Below are 27,099 nucleotides of genomic sequence, written 5' to 3' on the forward strand. Positions count from 1 at the left end.
CAGAGTTCCGTATAATACAAACATACTGATGATCACAGTGCAGTGATATTTATTAAGATGCGCCTAAGGCTTTGTACGTTAATTTTGGTTGTATCAGTGGCTGGCAAAGTTTCAGAACAAAATAGCAAAGGAAAAACCCAACAATCGGACTCTGGTGGCGACGGGGGGCAAGTATTATGTTTTATTATTTTACTGTAATAGTGTTATATCTCAATCCAATCTCTCTGTTACTATAAAAATATAGATGTACCATATAATAGAATAGATTTCATAGATAATATTAGATATAATAACTTAATAAGTATCGAAAATATATCGATTAAACCTTTTCTGATTGTTTCTATTATTTTATTCCTATTCTAGTATTCTACCAGCTTACTAGCTAGTTTCTAGTTAGAAAATTTATTATTAAATTCGAGTTTTGTAGTACAGTAGCATACCTTTTTTTTTTTTTTTTTTCCAGCTAATTACGTTGGGTTAAACTGTTCCGCGACTGTGGTGCCCTTACCTTCAATGTTAGCCTTGGCGGCACCTGGGGGGGGGGGGGGAGGGGGGGGAGGTGCCGTTGCGACTATAGGTAGGCCGTATGTGCGTTCTGACGGGTTTCGGGGCTAGCCGTTGACCTACTTGTCCGGCATGGACTACTACTTTTATAGCGCAGCGCGGAAAGACCACGCAAGACCATGGTCTTTCTTGCCGTCACCGACAACTACTCCGTACTTATACAGACCCACTGGCACGTGGCGGCTCGACGATAAAAGATAAACCTCTATAAACCTCACTTCCTCCGCATCCAGACAGCACAGTCGCTCCTTTCTATAGTACACCATGACACCCCCATTGATTGTGCTCCCTCGCCCAGGGACCGCACTCACCAACGCACCACCCCTCCCCGCCCCATCCGAAGCCGCCTTCACCTCAACCTTTGGCACCCTTCTCCCCCGAGCATCCTACCTGCACACTCCCCACGGCCGCGCCGCCTACTACACCCTCCCACCCTCATCTCCACGCCCATCCCACCCCAACAAGAGCAAGATCTCCCGCGTCCTCTTCATACACGGTGTCCAAACCCCCGCCATCGGCCTGCACCCACTAGCCTCAGCATTAGCATCGCGCTTCCCACACGCGGAGTGCGTCCTCCTCGACCTCTGGGGCCACGGACTCTCCGAGACGCCAGTCCTCCCACACGAACCGAGCCTCTTCCACGCGCTGATCGAGGCGCTGCTCACAGAGCTGGGGTGGTCCGACGCGCATTTCGTGGGGTACTCATTCGGCGGCTCGACGACGGCAAGCTTTGCGGCTGTGCGGCCGGAGCGCGTAGCGTCCATGGTGCTTGTCGCGCCTGCGGGACTGGTTCGCGCTGCGCAGTTTGATGCTGTGCACCAGAAGTACCTGGCTCTGCGCGATGGGAGCGCAGAGGAAGAGGAGGCGGCGCGCACGTGGATCCTACAGTGGCTGGAGGACGGCGAGCTGGTCGTCCCGGATGATTGGGAGGAGAGGGTGGCGCGCAGGGAGGTCGTGGCTGAGGCGGTGCGGGAGTGGCAGATGCGCGAGCATGCGGGCCATCTGGCGAGTGTGGTGGGGATTGTGAGGGATGGGGGTGTGTTCGATGCGCATGGCGGGTTTGTGGAGGCGGTCAGGATGGGGGTTCCGTGTTTGTGTGTGCTGGGGGAGAGGGATGGGTTGTGTGGTGTGCGGGATTTGGAGGATGTTGGGATGCGGGATGTTGTGGTTGTGAAGGGGGTGGGACATGGGGTTGTGAGAGAGAGGGTGGGGGAGGTTGCAGACTGTATTGAGGGTTTTTGGAGAATGTTATGATGTAGTAAGCAGTTCATAGAGTATATAATCTTGGAATAGAGGAGTGAGGATGTATGTACTTCGATATAGATGTCCCAGAAAGGAAAGGTGCGTCGGTACAGACTAAACCCAAAGTGGTCAATCATCGCGATCTCCACTATCTCTACCTTAGTTTCCAAGTATATCATCAGCCTCAATACGAGACGGCGTCGCCGAAATTTCTGCCAGGGAGGGAGTCAATGAGGGAGAGGAAGGGTATATATAGGGTCAGACTCATGGTCCTCATGTTCATCTCACAGTACTCTCACTGTATTCTGTATTTCACTATCTCTCATCCACCATGTCCATCACTATATCCCCCCAACAACGCAATCTAGCCATCGCTGAAATAGTCCTCTTCTCCCTCATCCAACTCATCCAGTTCATCACCCGGTACCTCCAGGAATGGAAATACTGGCACCACGCCCGACGCAAGTCGCGTTCTCGCTGTATCTTCTACTCCTGGTTCGGACTGATCGGGCTCCTCGCTCAAGGTTGGTGCGGCACTATTCCGAACAGCCATACACCCTCTAACCATAGTACTCTCACAGTCCGCATAGCCGGTGCAGCAGTCGTGCTGTCCGACCCGCACCCCAACAAGTCCAAACTCATCGCCGAGATCTCCCTCCAGAGCATCGGACTCTCGCCGCTTCTCTTTGAAATGAGCCTCGTTCTTCTGCGAAGGTACCCCTCCCCAGCCCTCAACACTTGCAAGACTACATCTAACAAAGTAGTGGCCAAACCGGTCGATGGGGGCCCGGAAACTCGCGATATCCCAAGGCTACCCGCTTCGCGTTGCATTTCTTCCGCTTCCCCGTATTCTTCGGTATCGTACTCTTCATCGTTGCGGCTTGCACGGGCGTGCGCGCATGTGCCATCGCCGGGGCAATCGTGCTGGTGCTCGCCTTTGCGTTTGCGGTATGTCTGACTGCATGGTTGGCCGTCGGATATCGCAAGGTGTTGCCGGCTGCGGGCCGGCGCTGTGTTCTGCTGGTTTTGTGTGCGATTCCATTTTACACAGTCCGCATTGCGTATGTGCTGTTGGCAGATTTTGGCCCGGAAAAGTATAAGATTGGATCTGGGAACGTTGGGGTCATGGTTGGGATGGGATTGTTGATGGAGCTTGGTATCATTGCCTTGTTGTTCGCCGCGCGAGCGGTTGCGGAGCCGTTTTGGACTAGGAAGAGCGTCGAGGGTGAGGTGTTGCCGGAGTGAAGCATCAGACATCGGTTGTGATATGTGAGAAGATAGTGAGGTAATAGCAGTCGTTATATGAAATTCCGCGGTGCCAAAGCGCCATACCGCTGCGACAGCTTCTGTAACCACCCCTCGATCCATGTCTTCGTCGTGGCATCCCCGACTTCATAGGCCACGCGCAGCGGAAACGCCATCCGCGACGGCCCCAGTAGCCCGCGCGCGTTATACTCGACAGTCTTGCAGATCTGGTCGCGAAAGTACACCACATACGCCTCGTGGGTGCCCGGGGGTCCGAACCCGCAGGTACGCAGCAGCTCGTGGACGACGGTCATATAGGCATAGTATGCGGCGAAGACGGAGGCCGTATCCGCGCTGGAGAAGTGGAATACAGTCGGGTAGAGAGGATCGCCGTACGATGAGGGCACCTCGCTGGGAGGCGGGACCAGCTGGGTGAAACGCTCGTACCAGGCGTCGAGGTCGGTGCGCATGACGAGGGCCTCGGCGATGAGCTTGGAGATTTTGAGCCGGGTGATCGGGTCGGACGGGTCTGCGGTGCGGAGCTCGAACATGCCGTGGATCAGCCGTGGGATGGCCGTGAACGAGGCAAAGAGATCCTCGATCTGGTCCTGAACCTCGCCCGGGATGAGGTCGTCAAATTGCTGTCGCATCACGGCGTGCCACTCGTCTGTTGCGAGGAAACACTCTTCTCCCGAGAAAACCGAGTGCATGACGATCAGCCCCCGGGCCGCCTTGAGCAGGTTACACTCAAACTCTCCGCGATAGCGACCCGGCCTACGGAATCTGACCAACTGGCCCAATCCCTTGGCATGCGTCATCCAGGAGACCGAGTCGGAGGAATTTGCAAAAAGCTGCGCCCATTAGCGTAAGCAAGTCCTATTTCAGATCGGAGCGAGAACTCACCTCGTACGTGCATGACACGAGAACAGCACACAGCACCTCCGGACAAACAGACTGCACAGGATCATCCAGCGCCCTCTGCAGTGCCGTCAACGCCTCGACATACGCAGACCGCGCATACCGCACCGCCTGCACATTCTGCGTCATGCCCCCGATATGGTGCGCGACGAAGCAGCGGACGGTGGCATCCAGCGTCTGATTCCGGCCGTAGACTTCCGGCAGGAAGCGCAGCCATCGGGCGGCTGCGTACGCCGAGGTTGTTGAATACGGCCAGGAGAGGTCGTCGATGAGGTTTTGTAAGCTCTGCGCCATGTTTAGGCCGCTTGATGGTGTTGATGAGGGAGTGGGCGGGCTGCAAAGTACTACCGCCTGGCTTGCCTGGCCTCCCGACTGTGCATCCTTAGGACGACGCGGCGTGCGATAGGGCTTTCCAGCCACGAACTTGAACCCGCGTTCATACCCGGGACACTGTTTCCCGTATGTCTCGCATCGTGCGCAGCCGGGGAGCCGCTCATCGCACTGCTTCCGTTAGCGTGTGCTACAAGGTTACTAGTACACTCGTGGGAAGGTACCTTTACGCGGCGTTTCACACAGAGCAGACAGCCTCTGCTTCGACCGGCAGGCATCGCGAACGATGTGCATGATTCTTTTAGGGTGTTAGCAGTGGAATACGAGTAGAGTAGACAGCTGAGTTGATGACTAGACCGGCTAGCTCTTAGTCAGCCATCCCAGCTGGGTTCCCGACATCGTCGCCGTATCTGTTTGTCTGTGCCATTAACTTGAAGGCATTTATTTGCCTTATAGACCAGAGCATCTAGCATGAAGTCCGTGTTCTAAAACATCCAGCGGAATCAGACTTCTACACGAATGCGAACGACATCAGACAACACCCATTTATGCCCCATCAACCCACTATACAAGGCCACTGAATAAGACGGCCCTGACATCCCAACATCAAAATGCAAGACTGGGATCCCACGCAATTCTTCCGCAATGACGGTCCCCCGCACACCCCCTTCGCCCTTGTCATCCTCAACCAGCCCATCAACGAGCGCGCATATGCCGTGCTACGGAAACACGGTGTGCCCCTCCAACCCATGTATCCCCCGCATTCATCCCCACTAACCACCGACTAGCCTGCGCAACAGTCTGCGCCGACGGCGGCGCAAACCGCTTCTACGCAATGATGAAAGCGCACGGGACCGAGTCTACAGAAGTGCGCTCCCCCTTTACCACCATCCCCATCGTCACGCATGTAGCTGACGAAAGGAACTAGCTCCCCTCGCGGATAATCGGCGACCTGGACTCCATCCACGCCGACGTGCGCGCGCACTACGAGCGCCTCGGCGTACCCGTCATCCAGGATGACGATCAGTACAGCACGGATTTTACCAAGTGTCTGACGTATATCCGGCGGCATGCTGGTGATCTCGTCCCCTCAGCTCCTGCTGCTCCTGCTGCTCCTGCTGCTGCTGCTGCTGCTGGCGGTGCAGAGACGTGCCTAGATATCCTTATTCTGGGCGGTCTCGGCGGCCGCGTCGACCAGGCTTTCTCGCAGATCCATCATCTCTATCTCATGGCACAGGCGGAGGATCAGCGCGGGTCGCGCGGACATCTCTACCTTGTTTCTGAGGAGAGTATCACGTTCATTCTGCGTCCTGGGCGGAATGTGATTCGCACGCCGCGGGCGAACCGGCCGAGGGACGACACCCCCGACGGCGTTGGTGGTGAAGGCGGACATCTCCTCGAAGAGAATGTGGGCATCATTCCCCTGTCCGGGCCGGAGTGGATCTCGACGCGCGGGTTCCAGTGGGATGTGCAGGACTGGCGAACAGAGATAGGCGGGCAGATCAGCACGAGTAACCATATCCGCGCGGATGAGCTGGAGATCACAACGCGGGGGGCGATATTGCTGACGCTTGAGTTGGCGTCGAGGTTTAAACGGGATCGATAGCGGTGCCCGAGTTGCAGTGGATTAGTATATGTGTAGATAGATACTCCTAGACGGCTACTGTACGTAGTAGCATAGATTTCAAACAAGCAATAAATCACCGTTAATCGGAAATCAAAATATCCGTCATCACGCCGACCCGAAAGAGAGGATATCAAAGACATGGCTGCAGCCAACACCAAGCATCGCCAGCCGCCGAACGACCCAAGAAACAACCACAGGAATCCATCTACAAACAGAAACCAGCAAAACAAAGCCAACACGCAATTCCAACCCTACCAGTTCACCCTACACACACCCCCCATCCACTACTTCCGGAGAATCGCCTCGTACAAAGTCCCAATCACTCCGATGGCAGACCCGGTCAACATACCAGCCCAGTGACCCGGCACGGCAGCATTGACCTTCGCCACCGAGTACGTGCTATACAAATGCCAAAAGGTGAAGCGGTTCGCATACACCAGGTACGAGACCAGCGCCTTGGTGATGTTGAAGCTGAGCGGGTCAAAAGTCGTCTGCGCGGCGCGACTGCGGCGGGTATGCGCCGCCGGTCCGGAGCCCGTATGCGCCAGGCTGAGGTTGAAAAAGTACGCCGCGGTAAGGGGCACAACCACGCTGGTGAGCAGCCACAGCGAGAACGGCGCCCAGAAGGAGCCGTCAAGGAGCACGAACAGGTCAGGGACCTTCACGGCGAGCTCCGGGGTGTGCAGGACGGCCACGGGCGGGATGGTGGCCAGGTAGCGCAGCGGCAGGATCTGCCGGATGAGACCGTAGGCCTCGAGGGCCAGCACGAGGACTTCGACGGCCTTGACGCTACTCAGGGTCGCGCGCAGCGCGTTCGACTGCTCCTGCACGCCGGAGCCAGTCCACGCGTCGGTGACGCTCTTGCGCCACACGGCAGTTTGGCGGTCGATCGCGTCAGTCACGACGGCGGGCGACGGCGGGAGCGTTGGTCGGATGGCCACCATAGGGCGGAACGGTGTCTGCAGTGCATCCGCGTCGGATTCATCTCTATGTCGTGTTAGAGGGCATATGAAGCGCATTGCGCGCGCAATCCGGTGGGCAAATTTATATGACAACATACGTCGGCTCGACCTCCTCCTTGGCCTTGGTCTGTCTGCGACGCGCCGACCGGGGCGCATCGCTCGCGGGCGTGTCAGTCTTGGGCTCGCGCTTGATGGGAGACGAGCGACGCGGGGTCGCCGAGAGACGCTTGTAGTATTCGGCGAGCTGGTCCTGTTTGGCGAAGATGGAGCGATTTGCCTGGAGATGCTCGTCTAGCGCAGAGGCGAGTTCGGGCTTGTTGTACTCCTCATAGCTGGAGACGGGAGGCGGTTAGTCGCGGGGAGAGTGGAGTGCAGACGGCGGACCCAAGGAACGATTAGATGCGATGAACATACTTGTGCAGATCAGTGGCCTCAGCAAAGTCCGCGAGTTGGGACTTGCGCAGTTTCTGCAAATACGGCAGTGCGTTCGACATGATGCGCGGGAGGATCCACGGGAGACGACCATGCGCGAGACAGGAGCAAGGGGGTGAAAGTAACTTGAGAAGTGTTGACGTATAATCAACACGATCAGAAGATGTAAATAGATAGATAGATAAGCGGTAGATGGTAGATACGAGATGGGAGCGTGCGAACCAGAATGGTATATCGAGAGAAAGAGAGAGAAAGAGAGGTGAAGTCCGGGTGGAGGGTGTTAATGAATGTCTTGTTGTTGTTGGGGGGGCTGCGCGGGAACCCTGCGGGAGCCAATCAGCGGGCGCCCCTCGACCGCTTTGTTTACATTTTCGTTATTTCCATGATTTTCGCGAGTATGAGTTAGTACGAGGGTGGATCGTCATTGTTCTCTTTCGGTCTATTTATACGTACCTTCCCAAGGAAGACCCAAGTCTATCATACATAGAATTAGCCATGTCTAGTCTATCTCTAATCGTACATCCTCCGCAACAGGGTGTGTATACACAGACCAAGAAGTAAAGAAAACAAACACAGCCCTGCCAAAACGCCATTCCACATAGCCATCCATGGGTGCGCATGCTCATGCATATCTACAAGATCCAAAGACCTATAGGGGACCCGTCTCCCCCATCGTCTGCCATGTCTCCAGCTTCTTCAGCAAATACTGGTACATAACCAGCATCGTGCCGCTCTGAATGCTGGTCCACACGCCGCGAGGCCCAACCCCGCGGAACCACCCCGCGATCCCTTCCGTCTGGTAGATCATCTTCAGGCCCGTGAAGAAGGACGATGTGTCCAGACGGGGCGCCCCCGGCGGAGCCACCGATGTCGAAGCCCCAGAGGTCGAGATCGGTCGCGAATGCGTGCGCAGAGTCGACGTCGTCTGCGATGCGCCGTGTGCGCGCGGACTCTCCTTGATCGAGGCCGGTTCCGTCGAGGACTTGGGCGCCGCAGTGTCCGGGTTCTGCTGGGTCTGGATGCGCGTCTTCACCACATCCATGGGGCAGGTAATGACGCCCGCCATGCCACCGGCCGTGGCAGCCGTCAGGATCTCCAGGCCCAGTCCGATATCCCTCGACCCCACCCAGTCGATCGCCATCTTGTGTTCCTGTTCGTAGAATGCGAATTGCAGCGCGGAGAAGGGGAGGTCGCGGAAGATGGTCGCCTTGTAACCGTAAAACAGAGCTGAGAATCCTTCCTGGCGGACAATCGTGCGCAGTGCATCGGTGGTCGAGCGGTAGTTATAGCCCGAATTGAAATGCGGGTTGTTGTAGCGGCCCTGCAGCTGCAGGCGCGTTTTCAGAACTTCGGACGGGACGTAGACGATCGAGGCAGCGAGATCCGCAAAGAATCCTAGAGACCATCCATCAGCTCCTGTCCGATACTCAAATCCTCCTACGAAAAATCTTACCTCCCGACAAGTACGCAATATTGGCATTGATCCCAGCATCCAACATGCGACGTTTCGTAAACTCATACACTCCAAAGAAGATCACTGTGCCCGGGAAGGATCCGAAAAGCGCGGGAGTAACGCCTCCGTATAAGCCTCGGAGAACACCCTCCTGGCGGTATATGGTCGCATATGACGAGGTCATGGACGTATATTTCGGCGGGATGTGGGGGTCGCCCTGTTGTCTCGTCTTGACGGTATCTAGCGAATGCATCAGCATGTCGCCGCATGTCCCGCCGGTACCGCCCGCAAGCATAGCCTAGAAACCCATTCGGTCAACAATGAACGATCCACACAACCCGGTCTGCAGCGGACCGGCCATTTGTTCCGGCAAACATACATGGAGATACGGAGGCCGCGGCTCCTCTTCCTCGTCGATCGATACCGGGGCATTGTGAACGGAGGAGTCGGCGCCGGGCCTTATCGGAGACGGATGAAAGACATGGTCACCGGTGCTGGCGGTCTTGGAGTAGGCAGCGGTCGACGCAGTCGAGTCCACGGGGGAAGAGTCTGTCGTCGAGAACAGGTTGAACACGCGCGTGGTCAAGCTCATTGCAAGAACACCGCAACCCACCAGGACGTGGTGCGGGCCTAACCACGGGGGTTGGGATGCGGCGGAACGGCTGGTTACCGGAAGACCGCCACCGGAGGATGACGGGGAGGGAAGAAGAGAGTGAGAGGAAAGGGGAAATAGAATTAAAGAAGGTCAAGAGATCTATACAGTCGCCAACGAAAGTCGGGAGGGAAAAGGGCACATTGCACCTCTCGATGAGAAGGAAAGGAATTCGGCCAATTCCCAAACGGGCTCAAAATTTCGGTCGGTTTTCGTTTTCTCCGCGTCCGAGACCGAGTGGCCTCAGGCTGCAACGGGTCGCCACAGCACCGCCTACTGGGTCCTACATCTACATCATCAAGAGACTGCTTGGTAATACGGAAATGTTCATAACTAGTACACGTTGTGTCATTCAAAAATCAATAGTCGTGAATGAAGATGCATCTCGCATCTCCAATCTTGTCCTCCGCATTTCTCCCATCCAACGTCGTCCATCATACATCCCGCATCCAACTCCGTCCGTAAAACATACACCCCTTCGTCATGATTTTCCATCTCCCCGTAATGCCGGGAACAATGGTACTGAGGTCGTTATAAGCTTGTGGTAGCCAATGAACCAGAGGGGCCCTGTGATCTTGTCGAAGCGCAGGTCCCGCAAAGACAGCCGCAGTCCATCCAAATCTATCACGCTTTTTCTTGCAGCCGTTCGCCATAGATCCGGGGCGCCATCCCTAGCGAAATCGCCCCCGCTTACTGGGGCTTCTTAGCCGCGCCGGACGTGAAGCGGCTCATGTCCGTGGCCTCGTAACCCTGGCGCACGAAACCCTTGAACGTGTCCCATCCCTGACGCACGGCGGGGGGAGTGCTCTGGTGGGACACCGTGGCGTCCACTCGGGCAGTGAAGTGGCGGACAGCCTGCTGGACGAAGGAGCTCTGGGTGTATCTCGCGCGGAAGAAAGCCAGGTAGATGAACAGGAGCACAATGCTTCCCTTGGAGAAGGTGACGATCGACAACGCCAAGCGGAGCAGGAGGGCCATCTCCAGACCGGCGACAAGGTCCATGCTCGCATCGTAGTACTGCTTCACAAAGCGACCGATGGTCTCCGCCAATGCAGACTGCTTAGGCGCCGGCTTGGGAGAACCGGGGGAGGTCGGAGACGCAGCAGCCTGGGCGGGAGGCTGCAGGGTAGGGATCAGATGAGCGCGAGAGTAGGTCGCAACGTGGAAAACAGAGTACACGCTGAAGGGGAGAAGGGCCAGAGGGATCTGGCGCGAGTAGAGCCAGACCAATGCCATGCCTAGGATGGGGGGTCAGTCCGCTGCCTCCACTAGAGCCCCGATCCAGTCGCACGACCACTTACCGAGGTACTGCACATTCTCATCGCCCGCAAGCTTCAACGCAATGCTGGGGACGCTGCCCTGGAGACGACCGCGAGCAATGTGGCCCTTGTACACCACGATACCATATGTCACAGCGGCGGACAAGAAGGCGAGGCGGTATGATACTTGGGCGGTGGAGGAGTAGTAGTTGAAAGTGACGTAGGAGAGCAGATAGCGAAAGACGGACACCAGCAGGGTGACGTGCCTATTGTAGGTTAACCCGATATCTGTGGCATCACTCTGGTGTGAACCTCGCAATGGCAGAGAAGGTGTGAAGGTGTCAAGTCACAGGGGCTGGGTTGTGAGAATCAAACGGGACGTACCCAACAAACCAGGCGAACCTATGAAGAGCGATCGGTCAGTACTCTATCCAGAAACCAGATCCCATCCGGAGTATAGAACATACTGCAATGTCTGGGCGAGAGCCTTCAGCCTTTCGGCCAAGGGCAGGTTGGATGGAGGAGGGGGCGCCATGGAGCAAGCTGAGGAAGACCTCGGGTGTTGTGGGTAGGCGGAAGTCGGGAGGAGAGGTAAAAGAAGAAGACCCCGAGGTGGTCAATGTCGGGATGAGCGGTAATGTGGGAGAGACAGGAGGTCAACAGAGGAGAGGAGAGTGGAATGGAATGCGAGAAGTGAAGCTACGCTGCTTAGCTGATGGAGGTGAAGGAGGCTGGGCGGGGAAGGAGGCGGTGGACGGATTTTGACCGTCATGACCACCTCCCACAAACTCCCCATCCCGATGACGTCTAGCATTGTCATTCTCAAGAAAGCACTAATTATACCATTGCTAACAGATCACAGGTATGGGTCGCTACAAGGCTCCTAGCTTGGAGGTCCTAAGAATTACTCGCAATGCCTCAGCTAGCTCCTAGCTACATAGCCAGGATTGCATGCTCCATCGGCGCGTTCGTCTGACTATCTGACTAGGCGAACCAGTGGGGGCCACATGCATCTCAAAACATTCTGATATGTCGTCAGATTACTAGGTCTCGGTCTACATCAGGGAGTGTATGGAAGCCGAGGACAACTCGACTCCTGTTCATTCCTACGGCAGTAAGCTCTGAAGCCCATAACTGCCTGCCAGTCATGTCGACAACAAACGCCAAGCGCAAGCGGGCGAGAAAGGCATGCATCCCATGCCATCAGCGCAAGCGAAAATGCGACACCGTGTATCCTTGTGACATGTGCACCACTTACGGATACAACTGCAGGTACACCGACGACAGCACCACTGGTACTGTGGACGGTGGCGAACACCCTCCTCCAACCAAGCGCAGCAGCCTCGGTGAAAGCCGTCTGACGAGCCGGGCCCCCATGGAGCGAGACCGCCGCGAAGGCGACGCTGACACGGGCATCTTCGACGAGCAAATGTTCCGATACTCCGGGGCATCGGCGACCATGGCATTTCCGCACATCTTAGGCATGGCTCTTGGTGCCGACAGCCCTCCCAAGATCCAATCGTTCGCCTACAACTTTGGCATCCGCCCCGAGGAGGCATCAAATGCTCACTGCTTTCTGGGAAACCTGATCTCGGAGGAAGACCTTTGGCTTCTTCTCGCGTGCGTACTTCTCGGGTCTTGGGGCCCATCGTCGACGTGATGGACCCCAGAATCTACGCCCAGCGATGTCAAGATTACTATCATGGTTCGCGCAGCAACGGTGTCGCCTTTGCTGCCGTGGCTGCCGGCGTTTCTGCTCTCGGATCTTTCCTATCTCCCAATAGGCACACACGGGAGTCGGACCTGGTGCAATACGCCAAAGCTATCCTCGACGATCCGGCCTCCATGTGTCGGCATGGTATCGACCACATCGTCGCATGGGGCATGCGAGTGATCTATTTACGGGCAACGACCCGGCCCATCAATGTGTGGGTCGCTTCATGCACGCAAATGCACCTCTGTGAAGCGATAGGGCTGCACGAGGAAGCTAGCATCCAGAAAATGGCGTCCATCGCCGGCGCCGCTGCCCTTGGGCATGATGCAGACCGGCTGAGGAGGATTTTCTGGATCTCCTGGGCAGGACATAACATGCTGTCCTACGAGTACGATCGGTCGCCTGTAGGGCTTCGGGCTGTGACCTGCCAGCCTATCGTCTCTGTGCCAGGGTCCGTTGCTGTTCGATTCGTACAACTGATTCAGATCATTCCATCGCCCAATTCTCCGTTCCAGCTCGAACCGCAGCCGGCAACGCCGAGTGAGGAGCTATTTATGCGTATCAAAGCGCTGGATGAGGTCCATGTTTCCCATCCTTTTCTAGTAGTGACCAAGGCGGAGATTGCGTTTTGCTTCTATCGACGCCTTTACCAGCTTAAGGTCCGCATGCCGGACGATATCATGAAGCTCCTCATTGATAGCGGCAACGCCGCCGTGGAGGCGGCCGAGCAGCAAGCCAGCCAGGGTCGTCTGTTCTGGAACGTGATCGGCAGCGTCTTCCAATATATCTGCATCCTGTTAGCCATGGACAATCCCGCGGCCTCGGCTCACATCGGCTCCGCATTCAAAAGCTTAGAGAACCTTGTCAAGGCGGCCGATACAGGACTGACGCGTGATGCGTTGTCGATGGCGCGGCACTTACTCGGCCTCCGTATGGCAAAGACGCGAAGAGAACTGGCACAGTTAGAAGCTGTCGAAGCGGGCTATGAATACTTTCCGGCACCGCCGGCATCCGAGGCCAACACCGCGGTGCCAGATATGGATTGGGGGTTGGACTGGAATCAGTTCTTCATCGAACCATATTACCCCATGTTCGGTCCTGGCGTCCAGTTATAATGATGCGGGTTCATTGACCTCGATATATGGGTTATCAAACTACGGAGTCTGGTGGTATCTGTGGCGTTTCAATGAACTGCAACTTGTACCTATGATAATATGATACATATTAACGTTGGAAAGTATCATACCTAACATTGGAAGGCAGTTTAACTGCACTTGACTTATGTCCGAAGGGAGATCATTAATGCTATGCGCCTCGCGGCTTTCTGTGCGGTTATTGCGGGTTTATGTTGCGGCAGCAGCGGAGAAGCGCGGGCTTATCAATCTCCGCCCATCGCGATCTTTCGTAACTCCTTTATCTCCGGGCGAGTCCAGTCGATATACCCTAGAATCGGGGAGACTCAATGTCCGACTCTCAAGTACGACCATATGACAAGGAAGTCGAATATACCCCAGGATCGGGGAGACTTAATGCCCGAGACTCTCAAGTATGACCATATGACAAGGCAGTGGGGGAGGCCGCACTCGAGACTAGGTCTGACATGTATAAATAGGCAGACGGGCATCGCCCTCTCTGGAGGGAGAGCCAGACACTTACCTCTCTCACCTCGTTGAACCACCATCGCAGCGAATAGTACCATCCCACAATGCCCAAGTACGCCAAAGATCAGCCCATCGGCTTCAAAAACGCCATCGAAAGAGTGGCCATCGTCGGCGCAAGTACACCCTTCAACAACATCACGCAACCAGCATAACTAACGCTCCCTTAGGCCGGAGGCACCGTTGGATGGCATATTACCAACGCTCTCCTGAACACCGGTCGACACACCGTCACGGCCCTTTCCCGCAAAGACAGCGGCAACAAACTCCCCGCGGGCGTGCGCGTCGCCTCCGTCGACTACGACGACGAGGCCACCCTTGTTGCGGCCCTCAAGGACCAGCAGTTCCTGATCATCACCATGGCCCCTACTGCACCTCGCGACTCCCACAGCAAGCTCGTCCACGCGGCCGCCAAGGCCGGGATTCCCTACGTGATGCCGAACGGGTACGGCATTGACATTGACGACATAAAGTTCGGCGAAGAGACAATGCTGGGGCCCGTGGCCAAGGCCAACCGGGACGAGGTCGAGCGGCTCGGCATGCAGTGGGTCACCGTGTGCTGCGGGTTCTGGTACGAGTACAGCCTGGGGGGCTCGGAGACACGCTTCGGGTTCGACTTCAACACGCGGTCCCTGACTCTCTACGACGACGGGAACACCAAGAACTCGACCTCGACACTGCCGCAGGTTGGGCGCGCCGTGGCCAAGGTCCTCAGTCTGCCTGAGCTGCCTGAGGACGAGCATGATCAGAGCCTGACGCTGGCGCGGTTCCTCGGCCAGGGCGTGTATGTGAAGAGCTTTGTGGTCAGTCAGAACGATATGTTCGAGAGCGTCAAGCGGGTCACTGGCACCACCGACGCCGACTGGAAGATTACCCATGAGGCGTCCAAGAAGCGATACGAGGATGGCCTGGCGCAGGTGAAAGCGGGGAACTTGGCTGGGTTCAGCAAGATGCTGTATGCCAGGGCGTTCTACCCGGATAATCCTAGTAATCTCTCGGTCAAGGCGCAGAATGAGCTGCTGGGATTGCCGGAGGAGAGCCTGGATGAGGCTACGAAGGCTGGAATTGATTTTGTCAAGGGGCTGGAGCTTCGTGTCGAGCGTATGGCGGCCTAGACACGACATATACATATGTCGTATAAGGAACTCGAACTGATTTACGTATGGATATTTGGCAAAGTCGCTATTTTAAGAATCTGATTCTTTGTATGAATACTTCAGTTCAGTCACGTGCATTCGGCCAAGGAGACCTTGTTCGTGGCAGTGAAGATATCAACAACTGTTGGACACGCATCCCCATCGCAGCAATGAGTTCCTCGCCCCCCACACCACCGTCGACGGGCGTAGATGCAACGCGGAGGTTCAATCCGATAACATTACCCTGTGAGTGGGTAGAGGACTACCGCCCAGGTGGTTATCACCCCGTCATCCTCGGCGACGTCTTCAGCAACGGCCAGTACAAGGTCATCCGGAAGCTCGGCGATGGCTCCTACTCGACGGTGTGGCTCGCCCGGGACCTGAAGTACGTTCCTCCACATACGCTGCACGTAATCCTTACTCATCTCCTCCAGAAACAGTAGATACGTCGCCCTAAAGATCCTTGTATCAAAGATCTCCGAATCAACAACCGAGCTAAAAATGCTACGCCACATCTCCCAAGTCGCACCAACAGAAGCAGCCCAGCATATCACGCAACTACTAGACGAGTTCGAGCACCGCGGCCCCAACGGCGTCCACAAGTGCCTGGTCTTTGAGCCCATGGGTCCAAGTGTAAACACCATGGTCGAGGAACTGCCGCAGTTCAACCCTCGAAGGTGGGAAATGAAGGTCCGCTATCCGCCGCCCATGGCAAAGGGCATCCTGAAGCAGTCCTTGCAGGCTCTTGCGTTTCTCCACGAAAACGGCATCGCCCATGGAGACTTCCAGCCGGGGAACATGCTCTTTACTCTGAACGATATCGATTCTATGCCCGAAGACGTGCTCCGGCAGGCGGAAGACGTCCAGGCCCGGTCGATCTCGCCCCCGGTCCAGCGGCTCGACGGTAAAGAGGATAAATGGGCGCCGCGGTATCTCTGCGTTGCGCAGCCGCTGGTGCCCTTTACCTGCTACGCCGAGGGGTTCAAGGTCAAATTATCCGATATGGGCGGCGGTGCGTCCCTCCCGTTTCCTTGCCTGTTTCTTTCTAACGAATATGTGTACCTAACTCATACCTGCTACCCTGAACAGCATATTTCTTTACCGACCCCCCAACAAAGCCCGTTACTCCCCGCGGTCTTCGAGCTCCCGAGTTGATTCTCACCGGAGCCGTCAACAATACCCTTGATGTCTGGAGTTTCGGGTGTCTTGTCTTTGAGCTTATCACTGGACTGCCACTCTTCTGTGTGCCATGGTCCGACTTTGAAGATGACGATCATCTTCTTGCCCTGAATGCCCAGATCGGTCCCCTCCCGGTCGAGCTCTATGGGCATTGGAAGACCTCGTCGCTCTACTTCACGCCCGAGAGGGAGCTCTTTAATTGTCAGCTTGGAGGAGTCGCTCCGGGGAAGGAACCACTTATGTTGGAGCAAACATCCGTGGAAGAGTTATTTGATCAGGCAGGCCCGGATCTTGATGAGGAAGCCCGCACAGTAAAGGCACTCATTCGATGGATTCTGCAATATGATCCTGCCAAGAGGCCTTCCCCTATGGAAATCTTGTCTCATCCGTGGTTCTGCGATTGGAGTCGAAGTGGAATATAGTCTAGACTACACGCGTGGTCGTGCTGTGGGAGACACGGGTCAGATTAATCTATAGCCACTACAAGAGCTGGAGCCACGGGCAGAAGCAACTACCGCAAGAAGGCCAAAGTTTGCGTCTTAACAACTGGCATTGACAAACAAAACAGCAACAAGTCAAAGAGAAAATGAATGATGGTCGGAGGGTGGGGGTTCTGACTAGAATAGATGCAGAAGACGTTCAGACACAAACAGTAAACTATAATCAAGAGTAAAAACCACACGGGGGAATAGGAAACACGCGGGAACAAGGTATAGCGTTCGGCAAAAGTACATAACAAGAAGTGAAAGAGGACAGAAGGTCGCCGGCCATGGCCACCCATCCGGATGTAGCTCTTGTGTCCCAGCACATCTCCTAGTCAACCCCCCAATTGGTATTAATCCGGCTGAGGAAAGAAAACGCGGCATTCTTTTTCTTCCATCCACCCATTAAAAAGAACAGGGACAAGCAGTCATTACTGGAAATCAGATACGAGAAGAAAAGAAGTTGAGGGAGCGTAGGGTGAGGGCACCAATAAACACAGAAGAAGAAATAGAAAAGAAAAAAAGATGGCAAAAGAGCGCTGGGTCAGTCAACAGTCGTGGAGAGTCAAACGTACAACAACCAACGGACCGCCAACGACCGTCCATCCCGCTGGGGGTCCATGGCATTCCCTCCCAAGGAGGCTCCTTTAACGGAGAGAGAATCCCTTTCTCTTTCCCTTTTCTTCGATCGGCCGGCCACTTTCGAGGCGGGCTTTCTTTTCCTCCAGCTCCTGGCGTTGACGTTCGAGCTGATCCTTCATCTCGCGATGTCGAGCGTACAGCTCGTCTTCGCTCTGTTTCAGCTTGCTCTCCTTCTCTGCCACCTTCTGCTGGAAGACCATCTTCATCTCCGCCTCCATCTTGGCGAGCTTCTGCTCGTGGAGGGCGCGCTCCTCCTCCTGCTTGACCGCCGGGTTGACCTCCTTGAACACGCTGGGGTCCTGGGCCACGCCCATCTGGGTAAGCTTGTCGGAGCGGTAGTTCTCGTACAGCATGTTGTTGGTGTGCTCCTTGAGCTCCTCCATGTGGGTGCGGATCAGCATCTGGCGGAGCTTGACGAAGTCGCAGTGTTCCTCGTTGTCGACTTCGATCACACCCCAGGGGTAGCTACGACCGCGCACCTTGCGGCCATCCGGGGTGGTGATCTCGTTGTTGGCGCCCACCACGGCGAAGGGAACCTTGGACATAATCTCCTGGTTCTCGGCAATCGTCTCCTCGTCATCGAGCTCGTAGCGGGGACCCTCGAAGATCTGGATGTTGTGGTGCTGGATATCGGCGAGAATCTTGGAAGGAACAGGGTTAGCATCATCCAGACCGGTCTAGAGGCAGGGCATATCGTACTCTCTGCTTGAAGAGGGAAATCTCCTCATCGGTCAAGGTATCGGCCTTGGCGATGACGGGGATCAGGTTGACCTTGGTGTGCAGGCGGCGCATCACCTCAATGTCGAGGGGCTTGAGCGAGTGGCCAGTGGGCTGAATGAAGTACACACAGGCGTGGATACGGTTATCGATAATGTTGGTGCGGTTGACCTTGTTCTCGGCCTCCAGGTAGGCATCGTATCTCTGCTCGATGTTCTCGACAATCGGACGCCACGAGTCGTCGTTGTTCACAAAGTCACCGAATCCAGGGGTATCGACCACCGTCAGGCGAAGACGCACACCGTTCTCTTCGATATCGGCGCTGATGGACTGGATGGACACGGTCTTGGGAATGATGTCGTGGCTGGGGCCGGTGCGTTCCTTAGGGGGGTAGAGGGAGGTGTTGAAAAGGGTGTTCACGAGGGTAGACTTTCCCAAGCCCGATTCACCTACAATCGTGTCAGTCAATGCCGGGTCCTCTTAACTCTCTGTTCATATCGAAAGAATTGACTTACCAACAACCATCACGTTGAAGTTGAATCCCTTGCGAACACTCTTCCGGTGCCATTGGTTGGGCAGGTTTGCAAAACCGACGTAGCCGGTGAGCTTGCGACGAACGACGTTCTTCATATCTGTAGCGGCCTGAGCCACAGCCTTGGGGTCTTTCGAGCTGACCGTCTGGGCGTTTCCGGAACCCATTGGGTTACTGCGCTCGACAAAAGGGGAACTGGGCTTGCTGCTGTCGGGCGACTCCACGGAAGGAGTGCCATTGGTGGGAGGAGGGGAGGCTACATCGTTGATAGAGTCAGCAACCGTTGAGGAATCTCCGTCCGTTTCGAAGGCGAGGGAGCCTAGGGTAAGCGACTTGGAGGAGGGCAAGGTGGATTCTGTAAGCGTCTCTGGGAGGGACACGTCGCGGGCCTTGGAATCCGACCGCGAGAGACGGTCCAGACTCAGACGTCCAGCACGTAACATGATAGGAGACCAGAGGCGAGAACTCGGGGGTAAGAAAGGCAGACGAAAGGGAAATCGACGAAGAATTGCGGCAGAAGGTTGGGAGAAGGGAGGAACGGGGTGGCACAGGCGACAAGCTTACCCATCGTAAGGTTCGATCTGGAAGCGAGCGTCGAGAAATTCGAGGGTAGCGAGCGTTTGGTCTGGTTGACGAGAAAAATCCCCTGAACAGGCAGAACCTGCTTTGATTAGCCCGGGAGACCCTTACAGGACGGAGTTAAGGAGAGGTTCAGGCAAGCCCATCCAGAACGGGAACCATGTTGTGCAAGGGGAGGATTTGGGTGTGACAGATGCGAAAGATGCCAGGATCCGTTGCATCCAACGGTTCATACCTAGGAATTCGACTGTACGGGATACCTTCGAAAAGGGTGGAAGGTTGAGTCGATCACCGCGCAGGAGACAAGTGAGACACTAAAGGGGGGTCAAGAGGAATCTCAGAGCACGACTGGGGGAGCAGCAGTATGCACGAGATTACAATCGAGACGGGAGAAGGTAGAGGGGGAGAATAGGGATAAAAAAACAGAAGCTAAGAAAAGAAAAAGGGACGTTGAAAGAGAGAAGAAAAGAATTGGGAAGAAGCGACAGGGGAACGACTGGAGCTGCGGAGTTGAGGGAGAGAGAGACGGGGAGAGAGAGGGAAGAGAGCGAGAGAGAAGGTGGTGAGAAAGAAAGGGGGGCTAACCTCTTCAGACCACACCCCAAATGGTATCTTCTTCGTCGGATTTCCTCACCACTCGACCCAGAATCCGTCGGGTCTGGAACTGAACTGTCAGAGATCTTTTGTTTAGAATCAATTGTGTTATTTGGATTTCCTCAATTGAGTCCGGTTGTTGTGACAGTTGTATGCCCCAATACCTACAGGTACCTTTCTACAGGTACCTAACTACAGAGTACCGACCTAGGTACTATACTTTCTTAGTAAGAGACAATCCATGGCTATAGGACTCATAGTAACAGGTTAAACATCATAACCTTCTGCAATCATCATGACGGCTATCCGTATCCTCCTATTCCATCTCCAGTGTTGACAATCTCACGGAAGAGCCCAGTGCTGGATGCATCCATGGATCGTAGGGAACTCCTGACCCATCAAGAGACGATCGTATCCGTGTATCGTACCTTACACCGATCTACACGGGACAAATGGCCTCATAATAGAGACCAGACAATCATGCTGATTTTAATCAATTCAAAAAGAGACTTTTTCGACAAGAATTATCATGAAGAATTCTTCAACTCGTCTTCGCTAACGCCTAGAATCAAGGTGGACCGTCCTGTCATCGATTCAGAGCACGCCACATCATCCATCCATGTATGTACCATACCGAGTCGTACAGTCCTGTCTCTCAGGGGATTCTTTTCGCCGTTCCGTCAGGGGCAGAAAAACAGTCCATCCGTCCAGCCAATTGCCCGATCTAATAGCATGAATAGTATGAATCCAGCAACACAAACACAGATGATTAATCCATCTCACATTAATCGAAATAAAAGACGTATATTGCCTCTATGGAGTCTATTGAGTACATTGTGGATAGGAATGTCAATGACCCTATTCACTGGTGACCATGGCCTTCTCCTGGCGAACACAATATGCCGTCCCCCCAAACCTACAGTAGACTGCATACCGTCGTGACATATAAACGGGTGTCACCCGAGGAATGTACTTAGGAACAGATGGCCAAACCCAGTCCACATCACAACTTATAAGTCAACAGCTTCCCAAACTACCGTAGAGAGAAATAAGTACATGAATTGTCCTCTGCACCGTGCATTCGGATCGACAGCACATATCTACCAACAGACGTACCATAGAACATCGACAGCCGCTAACGACGCCAGCATGATATTCAACTGCATGGAAGATCCGATAGTGCGGTCATTATCAAAGTTAATTCGCATAATGCCAGCCGATACATATGATGCATCAGACGTCCAGTCCCTCAGACAGGTAGAACTTACCCCCATATAGACCTGTGTGGCCTCAGGAATACAGATCGCGTCATACTGCCCTGTTCATTATGCAACTATGATCGTACAATCTCAAAGACCAATTCAGTCCCCTCCAACTGGGACAACGCCAAATCATTTCCCAACCTTCGATTTCTTCTTCGGGCGTTCCTCCTCCGACATGTCGACATCCTCGTCCTCCTCCCCTGCATCCGAAGCATCATCCATCTCCGCATCACTTCCGCTGCCGCTGCTTTCATGGGCAGAGTCATATTCCTCCGCGACGTCCGAGTCCGATTCGGCATGGAAGTCCTCGTCGACCGACTCCTCATCTTCGTCGGCCGAACCCCGGTCCGCACGCCCGCCGTCTTCGTCACTAGAGGCCATATCCTCATTGTCAAGGGCCGCAGCAATAAGCGCGGAAGTCTGATAAAGTTAGCTTGCCATTCAAATCCCCGCCAGTAGTGAAAGAAACGTACATCATCGGACATTTCGTTCTTGATCCGAATGTTCTTCGCCTTGAAGAAGTCTTCCAAAGGCTGTTGTTCCTCACTGTGGGCCGTTAGTACATGATAATTCTCCCCGGACATCTTTTACATACCGGTTGATGTTGCTGAACTGGTGTTCTCCCATTCCACCCTTCAGGCTCACCGTAATATCGAATGTGCGGCTCGCCGACACAGCACCGCCAACACGAGACATCGTGACCACACCGACGTTCTCAAGCTGGATATATGTGGCCGGCTTCGGGACGAAAATCAAGCTCTTATCCAAGAAGTACAAAAGGCCTTCATTTGCCTTGATAGAGCACTTGACACCGCTGTGGCCATGATGGCTATTATGTGGTCAGCACCCAAACAATCGATCGGGAACAGCGCGTAACGAACCTGACAAAGTCTTTAGAGGGCATGATGACCTTCTTGCCCGACAACCCGCGGAAGATCTTCGTAACGACCTGGTGGATAGGCTCTTCATAGCGAGGTTCCAACTTATCCTTGTAGCGAGTTTCCAACAGCTCACTGGACATTGTCAGTAAGGGAAATTAACCACGAAATTTCACTTGACTCACTCGGTCATGTTTAGCTCCAGACTAATCTCCTCGTCCAGCTTGAGCTGCATAACCAGGAAGGGGTACCGAGTCTGACCCTGCCGAAGGGGAGGCTCAAGACCCAGGACAATGAGTGTGTGGGTGTCGTCATTCTTCGGCAGAAGGAAGAACTTCTTGATCGATGCGTATTGAATCTTGTAGTCATATGTCTTACCGCGTAACCGGAAGGAGGATTCGTACATATCGATATCGAACCGACCTCTGCAGCAATGGTTAACGTGGCACAGACGGAGCAATGGGTACAGAATACGGACCTCGGGGTAAGATGGAGAACATCCAAGAAAGTAGCAAAGGTATCACCGGCGACGTCGCCGATCTCGGCCTTGTCCATGAGCGTTTCATAGAAGAGATTGGCCGCATTCTGTTCCTCGCCTTCCTCCTCTCCATTCTCCTGCTCCTCGCCATCCTCTTCCTTCACGCCCTTCTCCGTCTTGACGGCGGTTCCAGGGATGTAAAATCGCATCTCGACCAGCTCATCGGGCCCCGCAGCCGCCTTGCGACCCCTGTTTTTCGTGCTTCCAGCTGGCTGAGCGTTGGAAGTCCCATCGGCGGCCAGGTTAAACTCGACGGCGACTTCGTTCTTTCCCGCAAGGTTCGTGTTGGAGATTTCGGAGTAAGGGATCTCGAACGCTGGTCGGTTCTGGACGTTGAAGGATAACTCGGCTTTCGTGAACTCCGCCTTGCCCCAGTTCCATCCTCGGAGCGCATGTTCCTTGTTCTCTAGGTTGATGCCGTACCAAATCTTGAACGCCTTGCTGAGTCTTTCGAAATCCTACAATCGCGCCACTCTGATTAGCCATCTGCCCTTTATCGAGATCGCATCTTGCGCGAAAACCGGGATAACGCATACCTCTTGGTCAAATCCATCGAGCTGGATGACACCGGATGTGCGCGACAAGATCTTCAATTCATATCCCTTTGCAGCGCGACTCCATTGGGCCGCGGCGACATTGCTGCTATCCAGGGTGAAAGTGTCGCCGCCTCCGGAGGGCTTCCATCCCAGACCACTCTCCGCGAGCTTACATCTTCCGGTCTGCTTTGAGAGGTCGAGGTAAATGTTATCGAAGCTCTCCCTGGACGGGATTGTTAGCTGGGGACACGGAGGAACAGGGACGGAGGAGCTCACATGGCGGAGGAGCTTTAACGGGTGATTTTCGGAAGATGAGAGTGAGATAAGAGCGGAGACGGATTATTGCGATATCTGCGGAGTTCAGGTGGATGATAAGTAAGGTGGATGCGGTTATTGCTGGTGGACAGAAGGACAGTCTGCGGCGAAATGAGCTCTCCTAGTATAGAGCCAATTTTCTGGAGTCTCGCGTTGCGCGTGGCTACGCGGTCCCCTAGTCCTGATCGGGTAAGACCGCTTGAGCCACATTTCCATCCTAATTAGGACTAGTGTGGTATGGTGCCTTATGTGCCTCAGGCATGACAGTGACTTGTTGCATTTCTTCAGCATGTTAATAGAACTCAGCCTCCTGACTGAAGGACATGGACTGAATATACTTGGTACTATGGATGAAAGATAGCATACGGTCGACATGTATGCAATACTGTGTAGATTCAGATGCTAAATCTTACTGTCCAACTGCACACCGATTTCAGACAATATGACGATCCAACTCCAAGGACTTACCTGGGTAACTACCTACCTGATGTCTTCTAATTCAGTATACAGCCACCGACAGTATTAGCCATTGAAGTAGTCGTATGAGTCAGATATGTCTCATGGTCACAACGGTCCCAGTGTTCCAAAGCAGGATGACTTGTAAGCCACCTAATACTGAGGGCGTAGGTGGCTTGAGTACTTGCCGCTCTTACTATGTATGTAGCTTCATCGGTGGGATGGAAGCCTGGTTCGGACGTCCCGTGCCCGGTTTGACCTACTTATCGACCAGCAATTTATTGACTGAATCACACCTAGTAGTCTTCTTCCTTTACACGCTGGCGTACGCCAGTACCACCATATATATAGTTAGAGCAGGGTCAGTCTCTGGCAATGTACTCTTCAAACAGATTCACATACTACAACACCACAAAAAATGGAGCATCTCAAACGAACCTTTGCACAGGACAAACAGGGATCGCGACCTGCGTTGGTCACCTATGTTACAGCTGGCTTTCCGACTCCAGAGGAGACCCCAGGGATCTTACTGGGCATGCAGGCCGGAGGTTCTGGTGAGTTATTCCACCAAACCAAACCCCCAACCCAGAAGGACTGACGATAATATAAAGACATCGTCGAGCTTGGACTCCCTTTCACGGACCCAATTGCGGACGGACCAACTATTCAAAGGTCTAATTCGAAGGCGCTCGAAAATGGAGTCACGGTATCGTCAATGCTGGAGATGGTCAAAGACGCAAGAAGAAGAGGCTTGACGATACCCGTACTGTTCATGGGCTACTATAACCCACTACTTCGCTATGGCGAGTCGGAAATACTAGCTGATTGCAATGAGGCGGGAGTAAACGGGTTCATTATCGTCGACTTGCCGCCAGAGGAAGCAGTCAGGTTCCGCAACGGGTGTACGAGAACAGGGTAAGTAGTGAACAATTCTTCCGTCTGTACTGCTCCTGACATGGACAGCTTATCATATGTGCCGCTGATTGCACCCTCGACTACGGAAGAGCGCATGAAGCTCCTCTGTGGAATGGCCGACTCCTTCATTTACCTTGTTTCGCGGATGGGAGTCACTGGCGCCGCAGGTACATTGAACAATGAGCTGCCCGATCTTATCAAAAAGGTCAAGTATCTCTCAGGAAATGTGCCTATTGCGGTCGGGTTTGGGATTAGTACTCGCGAACAATTCCTCAACGTCACCTCCATGGCCGATGGCGCCGTCATTGGTAGCAAAATCATAACGACTCTTTCTGACGTGCCTTTTAGTCGGTCAGCAGAGGCAGTGGAAGAATACTGCATGGAAATCAAAGCCAGAAAAGCGAGGCAGCTCCCCGAGCCCCCGTTTCATCTGAACGGTGACACTACAGAATGCGCCTCCACAGAGAAGGCAGTCCCAAGCGCCGGGGTGGGCAGATTTGGGGGCTTTGGTGGCCAATATGTCCCCGAGGCGTTGACTACATGCCTAGCGCAACTGGAGAAGGAGTTCGATGCCGCTATCAACGACCCAGAGTTCTGGAACGAGTTTCGCTCGTACTATGAGTATTTGGGCCGTCCATCCAGCTTACACCTAGCAGATCGGCTGACGCAACACACAGGCGGCGCGAACATCTGGCTGAAGCGGGAAGATCTTAACCACACCGGGTCTCATAAGATTAACAACGCACTCGGCCAGGTGTTAATAGCTCGTCGTCTGGGAAAGACTGAGATTATTGCCGAGACGGGGGCAGGCCAGCACGGCGTCGCGACAGCGGCATTATGTGCCAAGTTCGGTATGAAATGCACTGTCTATATGGGCGCGGAAGATGTGCACCTGCAGACTCACAACGTCCTCCGTATTCGTCTGTTAGGGGCAACTGTTGTTCCTGTCGGGACGGGATCCCGTACACTCCGGGATGCGGTTAATGAAGCCTTTCGCGCGACTATCGTCAACCTTGACACAACCTACCATGTGATTGGCTCCGCTATTGGCCCCCATCCATTACCTACTATTGTCCGGACGTTCCAGTCTGTGATTGGGAACGAGACAAGGGCTCAGCTGCAGAGAAAGATCGGCCGACTCCCAGACGCTGTAGTCGCATGTGTCGGAGGTGGTTCGAACGCAGTGGGAATGTTCTCTCCTTTTTCTGGTGATCGATCAGTTGAATTAGTAGGCGTGGAAGCTGCCGGTAAAGGGCTGGATACTCCACGGCATTCGGCGGCGTTGTCTGGAGGCAGCGTGGGAGTCTTACATGGGGGCCGGACATACGCCCTACAGGACCAACACGGGCAGATTTCCGAGACGCATTCTGTGTCAGCTGGGCTAGGTTACCCTGGGGTCGGGCCAGAACTGGCAAGCTGGAAAGACAATGGGAGAGCGACGTACATCGCTGCCACTGATGCTCAGGCATTCGAAGGGTTCAGACTTTTGACTGAACTCGAGGGCATAATACCTGCACTAGAAACCTCCCACGCAGTGTGGGGAGCTGTTGAGACGGCGAGAAGATTAGGCCATGGGAAGGACTTGGTGCTTTGCGTAAGTGGACGAGGGGACAAAGATGTGCAGACTGTAGCGGAGGAGTTGCCCCAGATTGGTTCCCAGATCGGATGGGATCTACGGCTTTAAAATAGAAATCGACTGCATTCTGCATTTCCTAGATTCTCTTCTGTCTATAGTTCAATGACGGGTGTACTATGCGTTATGGTAATGTTGGTTGGGTAAGACTGACGCTATGACTGTGGTTGCCTGTCGGCTGCGGGAAATGTTGGCTGGCTTCACCAGGTTTGGTAACATCCACACAATCATCTGAGGAGTTTTGAAAATTAACAATCTGTATGAATCAAGAGTAAGGTGAAGGAAAGAATCAGGGCTGCAGTCAACACGTGATTGCCGACATACCCGGAAATGGTAGTTCATGATGTCACCATTTCAGGGCATTTGGTCTTTCATAGAAGGGAGTGTGAAATTAAAGTCAATTCATTGGATTCTCCATCTACATCCAGAGGATAACCCATGGATGACGAGTAGACTGCGGGTGGTAGACTACAAATAGGCACACCTATATCGTTGGCGGTGGTCCGACAACACAAAAGTGTCATGAGTGTCAACAGAGCCAGATCTATACTTCACAACATCTGCTTGAGTCGGTCGTTCTCCAGTGGCAGGAGTTCGAGTACTGGGCGAGGACCTGGATGGGTGGCTCGAATCACGGCATTAACACACC

The 27,099-nt window shown here is 54.3% G+C and overlaps 12 protein-coding genes across 12 annotated transcripts; 6 read left to right on the plus strand and 6 right to left on the minus strand.

Annotated features, from left to right (window-relative positions):
- Positions 1–828: 828 nt before the first annotated feature.
- On the plus strand, positions 829–1,887 carry ATEG_06414 (alpha/beta fold hydrolase; the record flags this gene model as incomplete). Its single annotated transcript, XM_001215592.1, has 2 exons — positions 829–1,758; positions 1,858–1,887. 2 exons carry the CDS (start codon positions 829–831, stop codon positions 1,885–1,887), a joined length of 960 nt encoding a protein of 319 aa, XP_001215592.1.
- A 438-nt stretch (positions 1,888–2,325) lies between these two features.
- Positions 2,326–4,263, minus strand: ATEG_06415 (uncharacterized protein; the record flags this gene model as incomplete). Its single annotated transcript, XM_001215593.1, has 3 exons — positions 2,326–3,013; positions 3,139–3,902; positions 3,955–4,263. The coding sequence occupies 3 exons, from the start codon at positions 4,261–4,263 to the stop codon at positions 2,326–2,328; spliced, it is 1,761 nt and encodes a 586-aa protein (XP_001215593.1).
- A 647-nt stretch (positions 4,264–4,910) lies between these two features.
- Positions 4,911–5,905, plus strand: ATEG_06416 (thiamine diphosphokinase; the record flags this gene model as incomplete). Its single annotated transcript, XM_001215594.1, has 3 exons — positions 4,911–5,031; positions 5,088–5,167; positions 5,228–5,905. The coding sequence occupies 3 exons, from the start codon at positions 4,911–4,913 to the stop codon at positions 5,903–5,905; spliced, it is 879 nt and encodes a 292-aa protein (XP_001215594.1).
- Positions 5,906–6,210: 305 nt separating this feature from the next.
- Positions 6,211–7,382, minus strand: ATEG_06417 (uncharacterized protein; the record flags this gene model as incomplete). Its single annotated transcript, XM_001215595.1, has 3 exons — positions 6,211–6,913; positions 6,987–7,220; positions 7,303–7,382. 3 exons carry the CDS (start codon positions 7,380–7,382, stop codon positions 6,211–6,213), a joined length of 1,017 nt encoding a protein of 338 aa, XP_001215595.1.
- Positions 7,383–7,969: 587 nt separating this feature from the next.
- ATEG_06418 (putative mitochondrial carrier protein) lies at positions 7,970–9,365 on the minus strand (the record flags this gene model as incomplete). Its single annotated transcript, XM_001215596.1, has 3 exons — positions 7,970–8,715; positions 8,774–9,071; positions 9,153–9,365. The coding sequence occupies 3 exons, from the start codon at positions 9,363–9,365 to the stop codon at positions 7,970–7,972; spliced, it is 1,257 nt and encodes a 418-aa protein (XP_001215596.1).
- A 750-nt stretch (positions 9,366–10,115) lies between these two features.
- Positions 10,116–11,219, minus strand: ATEG_06419 (uncharacterized protein; the record flags this gene model as incomplete). Its single annotated transcript, XM_001215597.1, has 3 exons — positions 10,116–10,663; positions 10,727–10,950; positions 11,152–11,219. 3 exons carry the CDS (start codon positions 11,217–11,219, stop codon positions 10,116–10,118), a joined length of 840 nt encoding a protein of 279 aa, XP_001215597.1.
- Positions 11,220–11,831: 612 nt separating this feature from the next.
- Positions 11,832–13,513, plus strand: ATEG_06420 (putative C6 transcription factor; the record flags this gene model as incomplete). Its single annotated transcript, XM_001215598.1, has 2 exons — positions 11,832–12,304; positions 12,400–13,513. 2 exons carry the CDS (start codon positions 11,832–11,834, stop codon positions 13,511–13,513), a joined length of 1,587 nt encoding a protein of 528 aa, XP_001215598.1.
- Positions 13,514–14,103: 590 nt separating this feature from the next.
- On the plus strand, positions 14,104–15,171 carry ATEG_06421 (aromatic alcohol reductase; the record flags this gene model as incomplete). The annotated part of the gene is made up of 2 exons (XM_001215599.1): positions 14,104–14,166; positions 14,227–15,171. 2 exons carry the CDS (start codon positions 14,104–14,106, stop codon positions 15,169–15,171), a joined length of 1,008 nt encoding a protein of 335 aa, XP_001215599.1.
- A 663-nt stretch (positions 15,172–15,834) lies between these two features.
- ATEG_06422 (uncharacterized protein) lies at positions 15,835–16,793 on the plus strand (the record flags this gene model as incomplete). Its single annotated transcript, XM_001215600.1, has 2 exons — positions 15,835–16,204; positions 16,282–16,793. The coding sequence occupies 2 exons, from the start codon at positions 15,835–15,837 to the stop codon at positions 16,791–16,793; spliced, it is 882 nt and encodes a 293-aa protein (XP_001215600.1).
- Positions 16,794–17,500: 707 nt separating this feature from the next.
- aspB (septin AspB) lies at positions 17,501–18,842 on the minus strand (the record flags this gene model as incomplete). Its single annotated transcript, XM_001215601.1, has 3 exons — positions 17,501–18,136; positions 18,195–18,661; positions 18,728–18,842. 3 exons carry the CDS (start codon positions 18,840–18,842, stop codon positions 17,501–17,503), a joined length of 1,218 nt encoding a protein of 405 aa, XP_001215601.1.
- Positions 18,843–21,308: 2,466 nt separating this feature from the next.
- ATEG_06424 (FACT complex subunit POB3) lies at positions 21,309–23,821 on the minus strand (the record flags this gene model as incomplete). Its single annotated transcript, XM_001215602.1, has 9 exons — positions 21,309–21,599; positions 21,653–21,725; positions 21,775–22,008; positions 22,061–22,192; positions 22,243–22,482; positions 22,536–23,053; positions 23,132–23,354; positions 23,537–23,621; positions 23,785–23,821. 9 exons carry the CDS (start codon positions 23,819–23,821, stop codon positions 21,309–21,311), a joined length of 1,833 nt encoding a protein of 610 aa, XP_001215602.1.
- Positions 23,822–24,320: 499 nt separating this feature from the next.
- ATEG_06425 (tryptophan synthase) lies at positions 24,321–26,501 on the plus strand (the record flags this gene model as incomplete). Its single annotated transcript, XM_001215603.1, has 3 exons — positions 24,321–24,456; positions 24,514–24,817; positions 24,866–26,501. The coding sequence occupies 3 exons, from the start codon at positions 24,321–24,323 to the stop codon at positions 26,499–26,501; spliced, it is 2,076 nt and encodes a 691-aa protein (XP_001215603.1).
- Positions 26,502–27,099: the final 598 nt, after the last annotated feature.

Source organism: Aspergillus terreus, genomic scaffold (genome assembly GCF_000149615.1).
Source record: "Aspergillus terreus NIH2624 scaffold_9 genomic scaffold, whole genome shotgun sequence".
Taxonomy (NCBI): domain Eukaryota; kingdom Fungi; phylum Ascomycota; class Eurotiomycetes; order Eurotiales; family Aspergillaceae; genus Aspergillus; species Aspergillus terreus.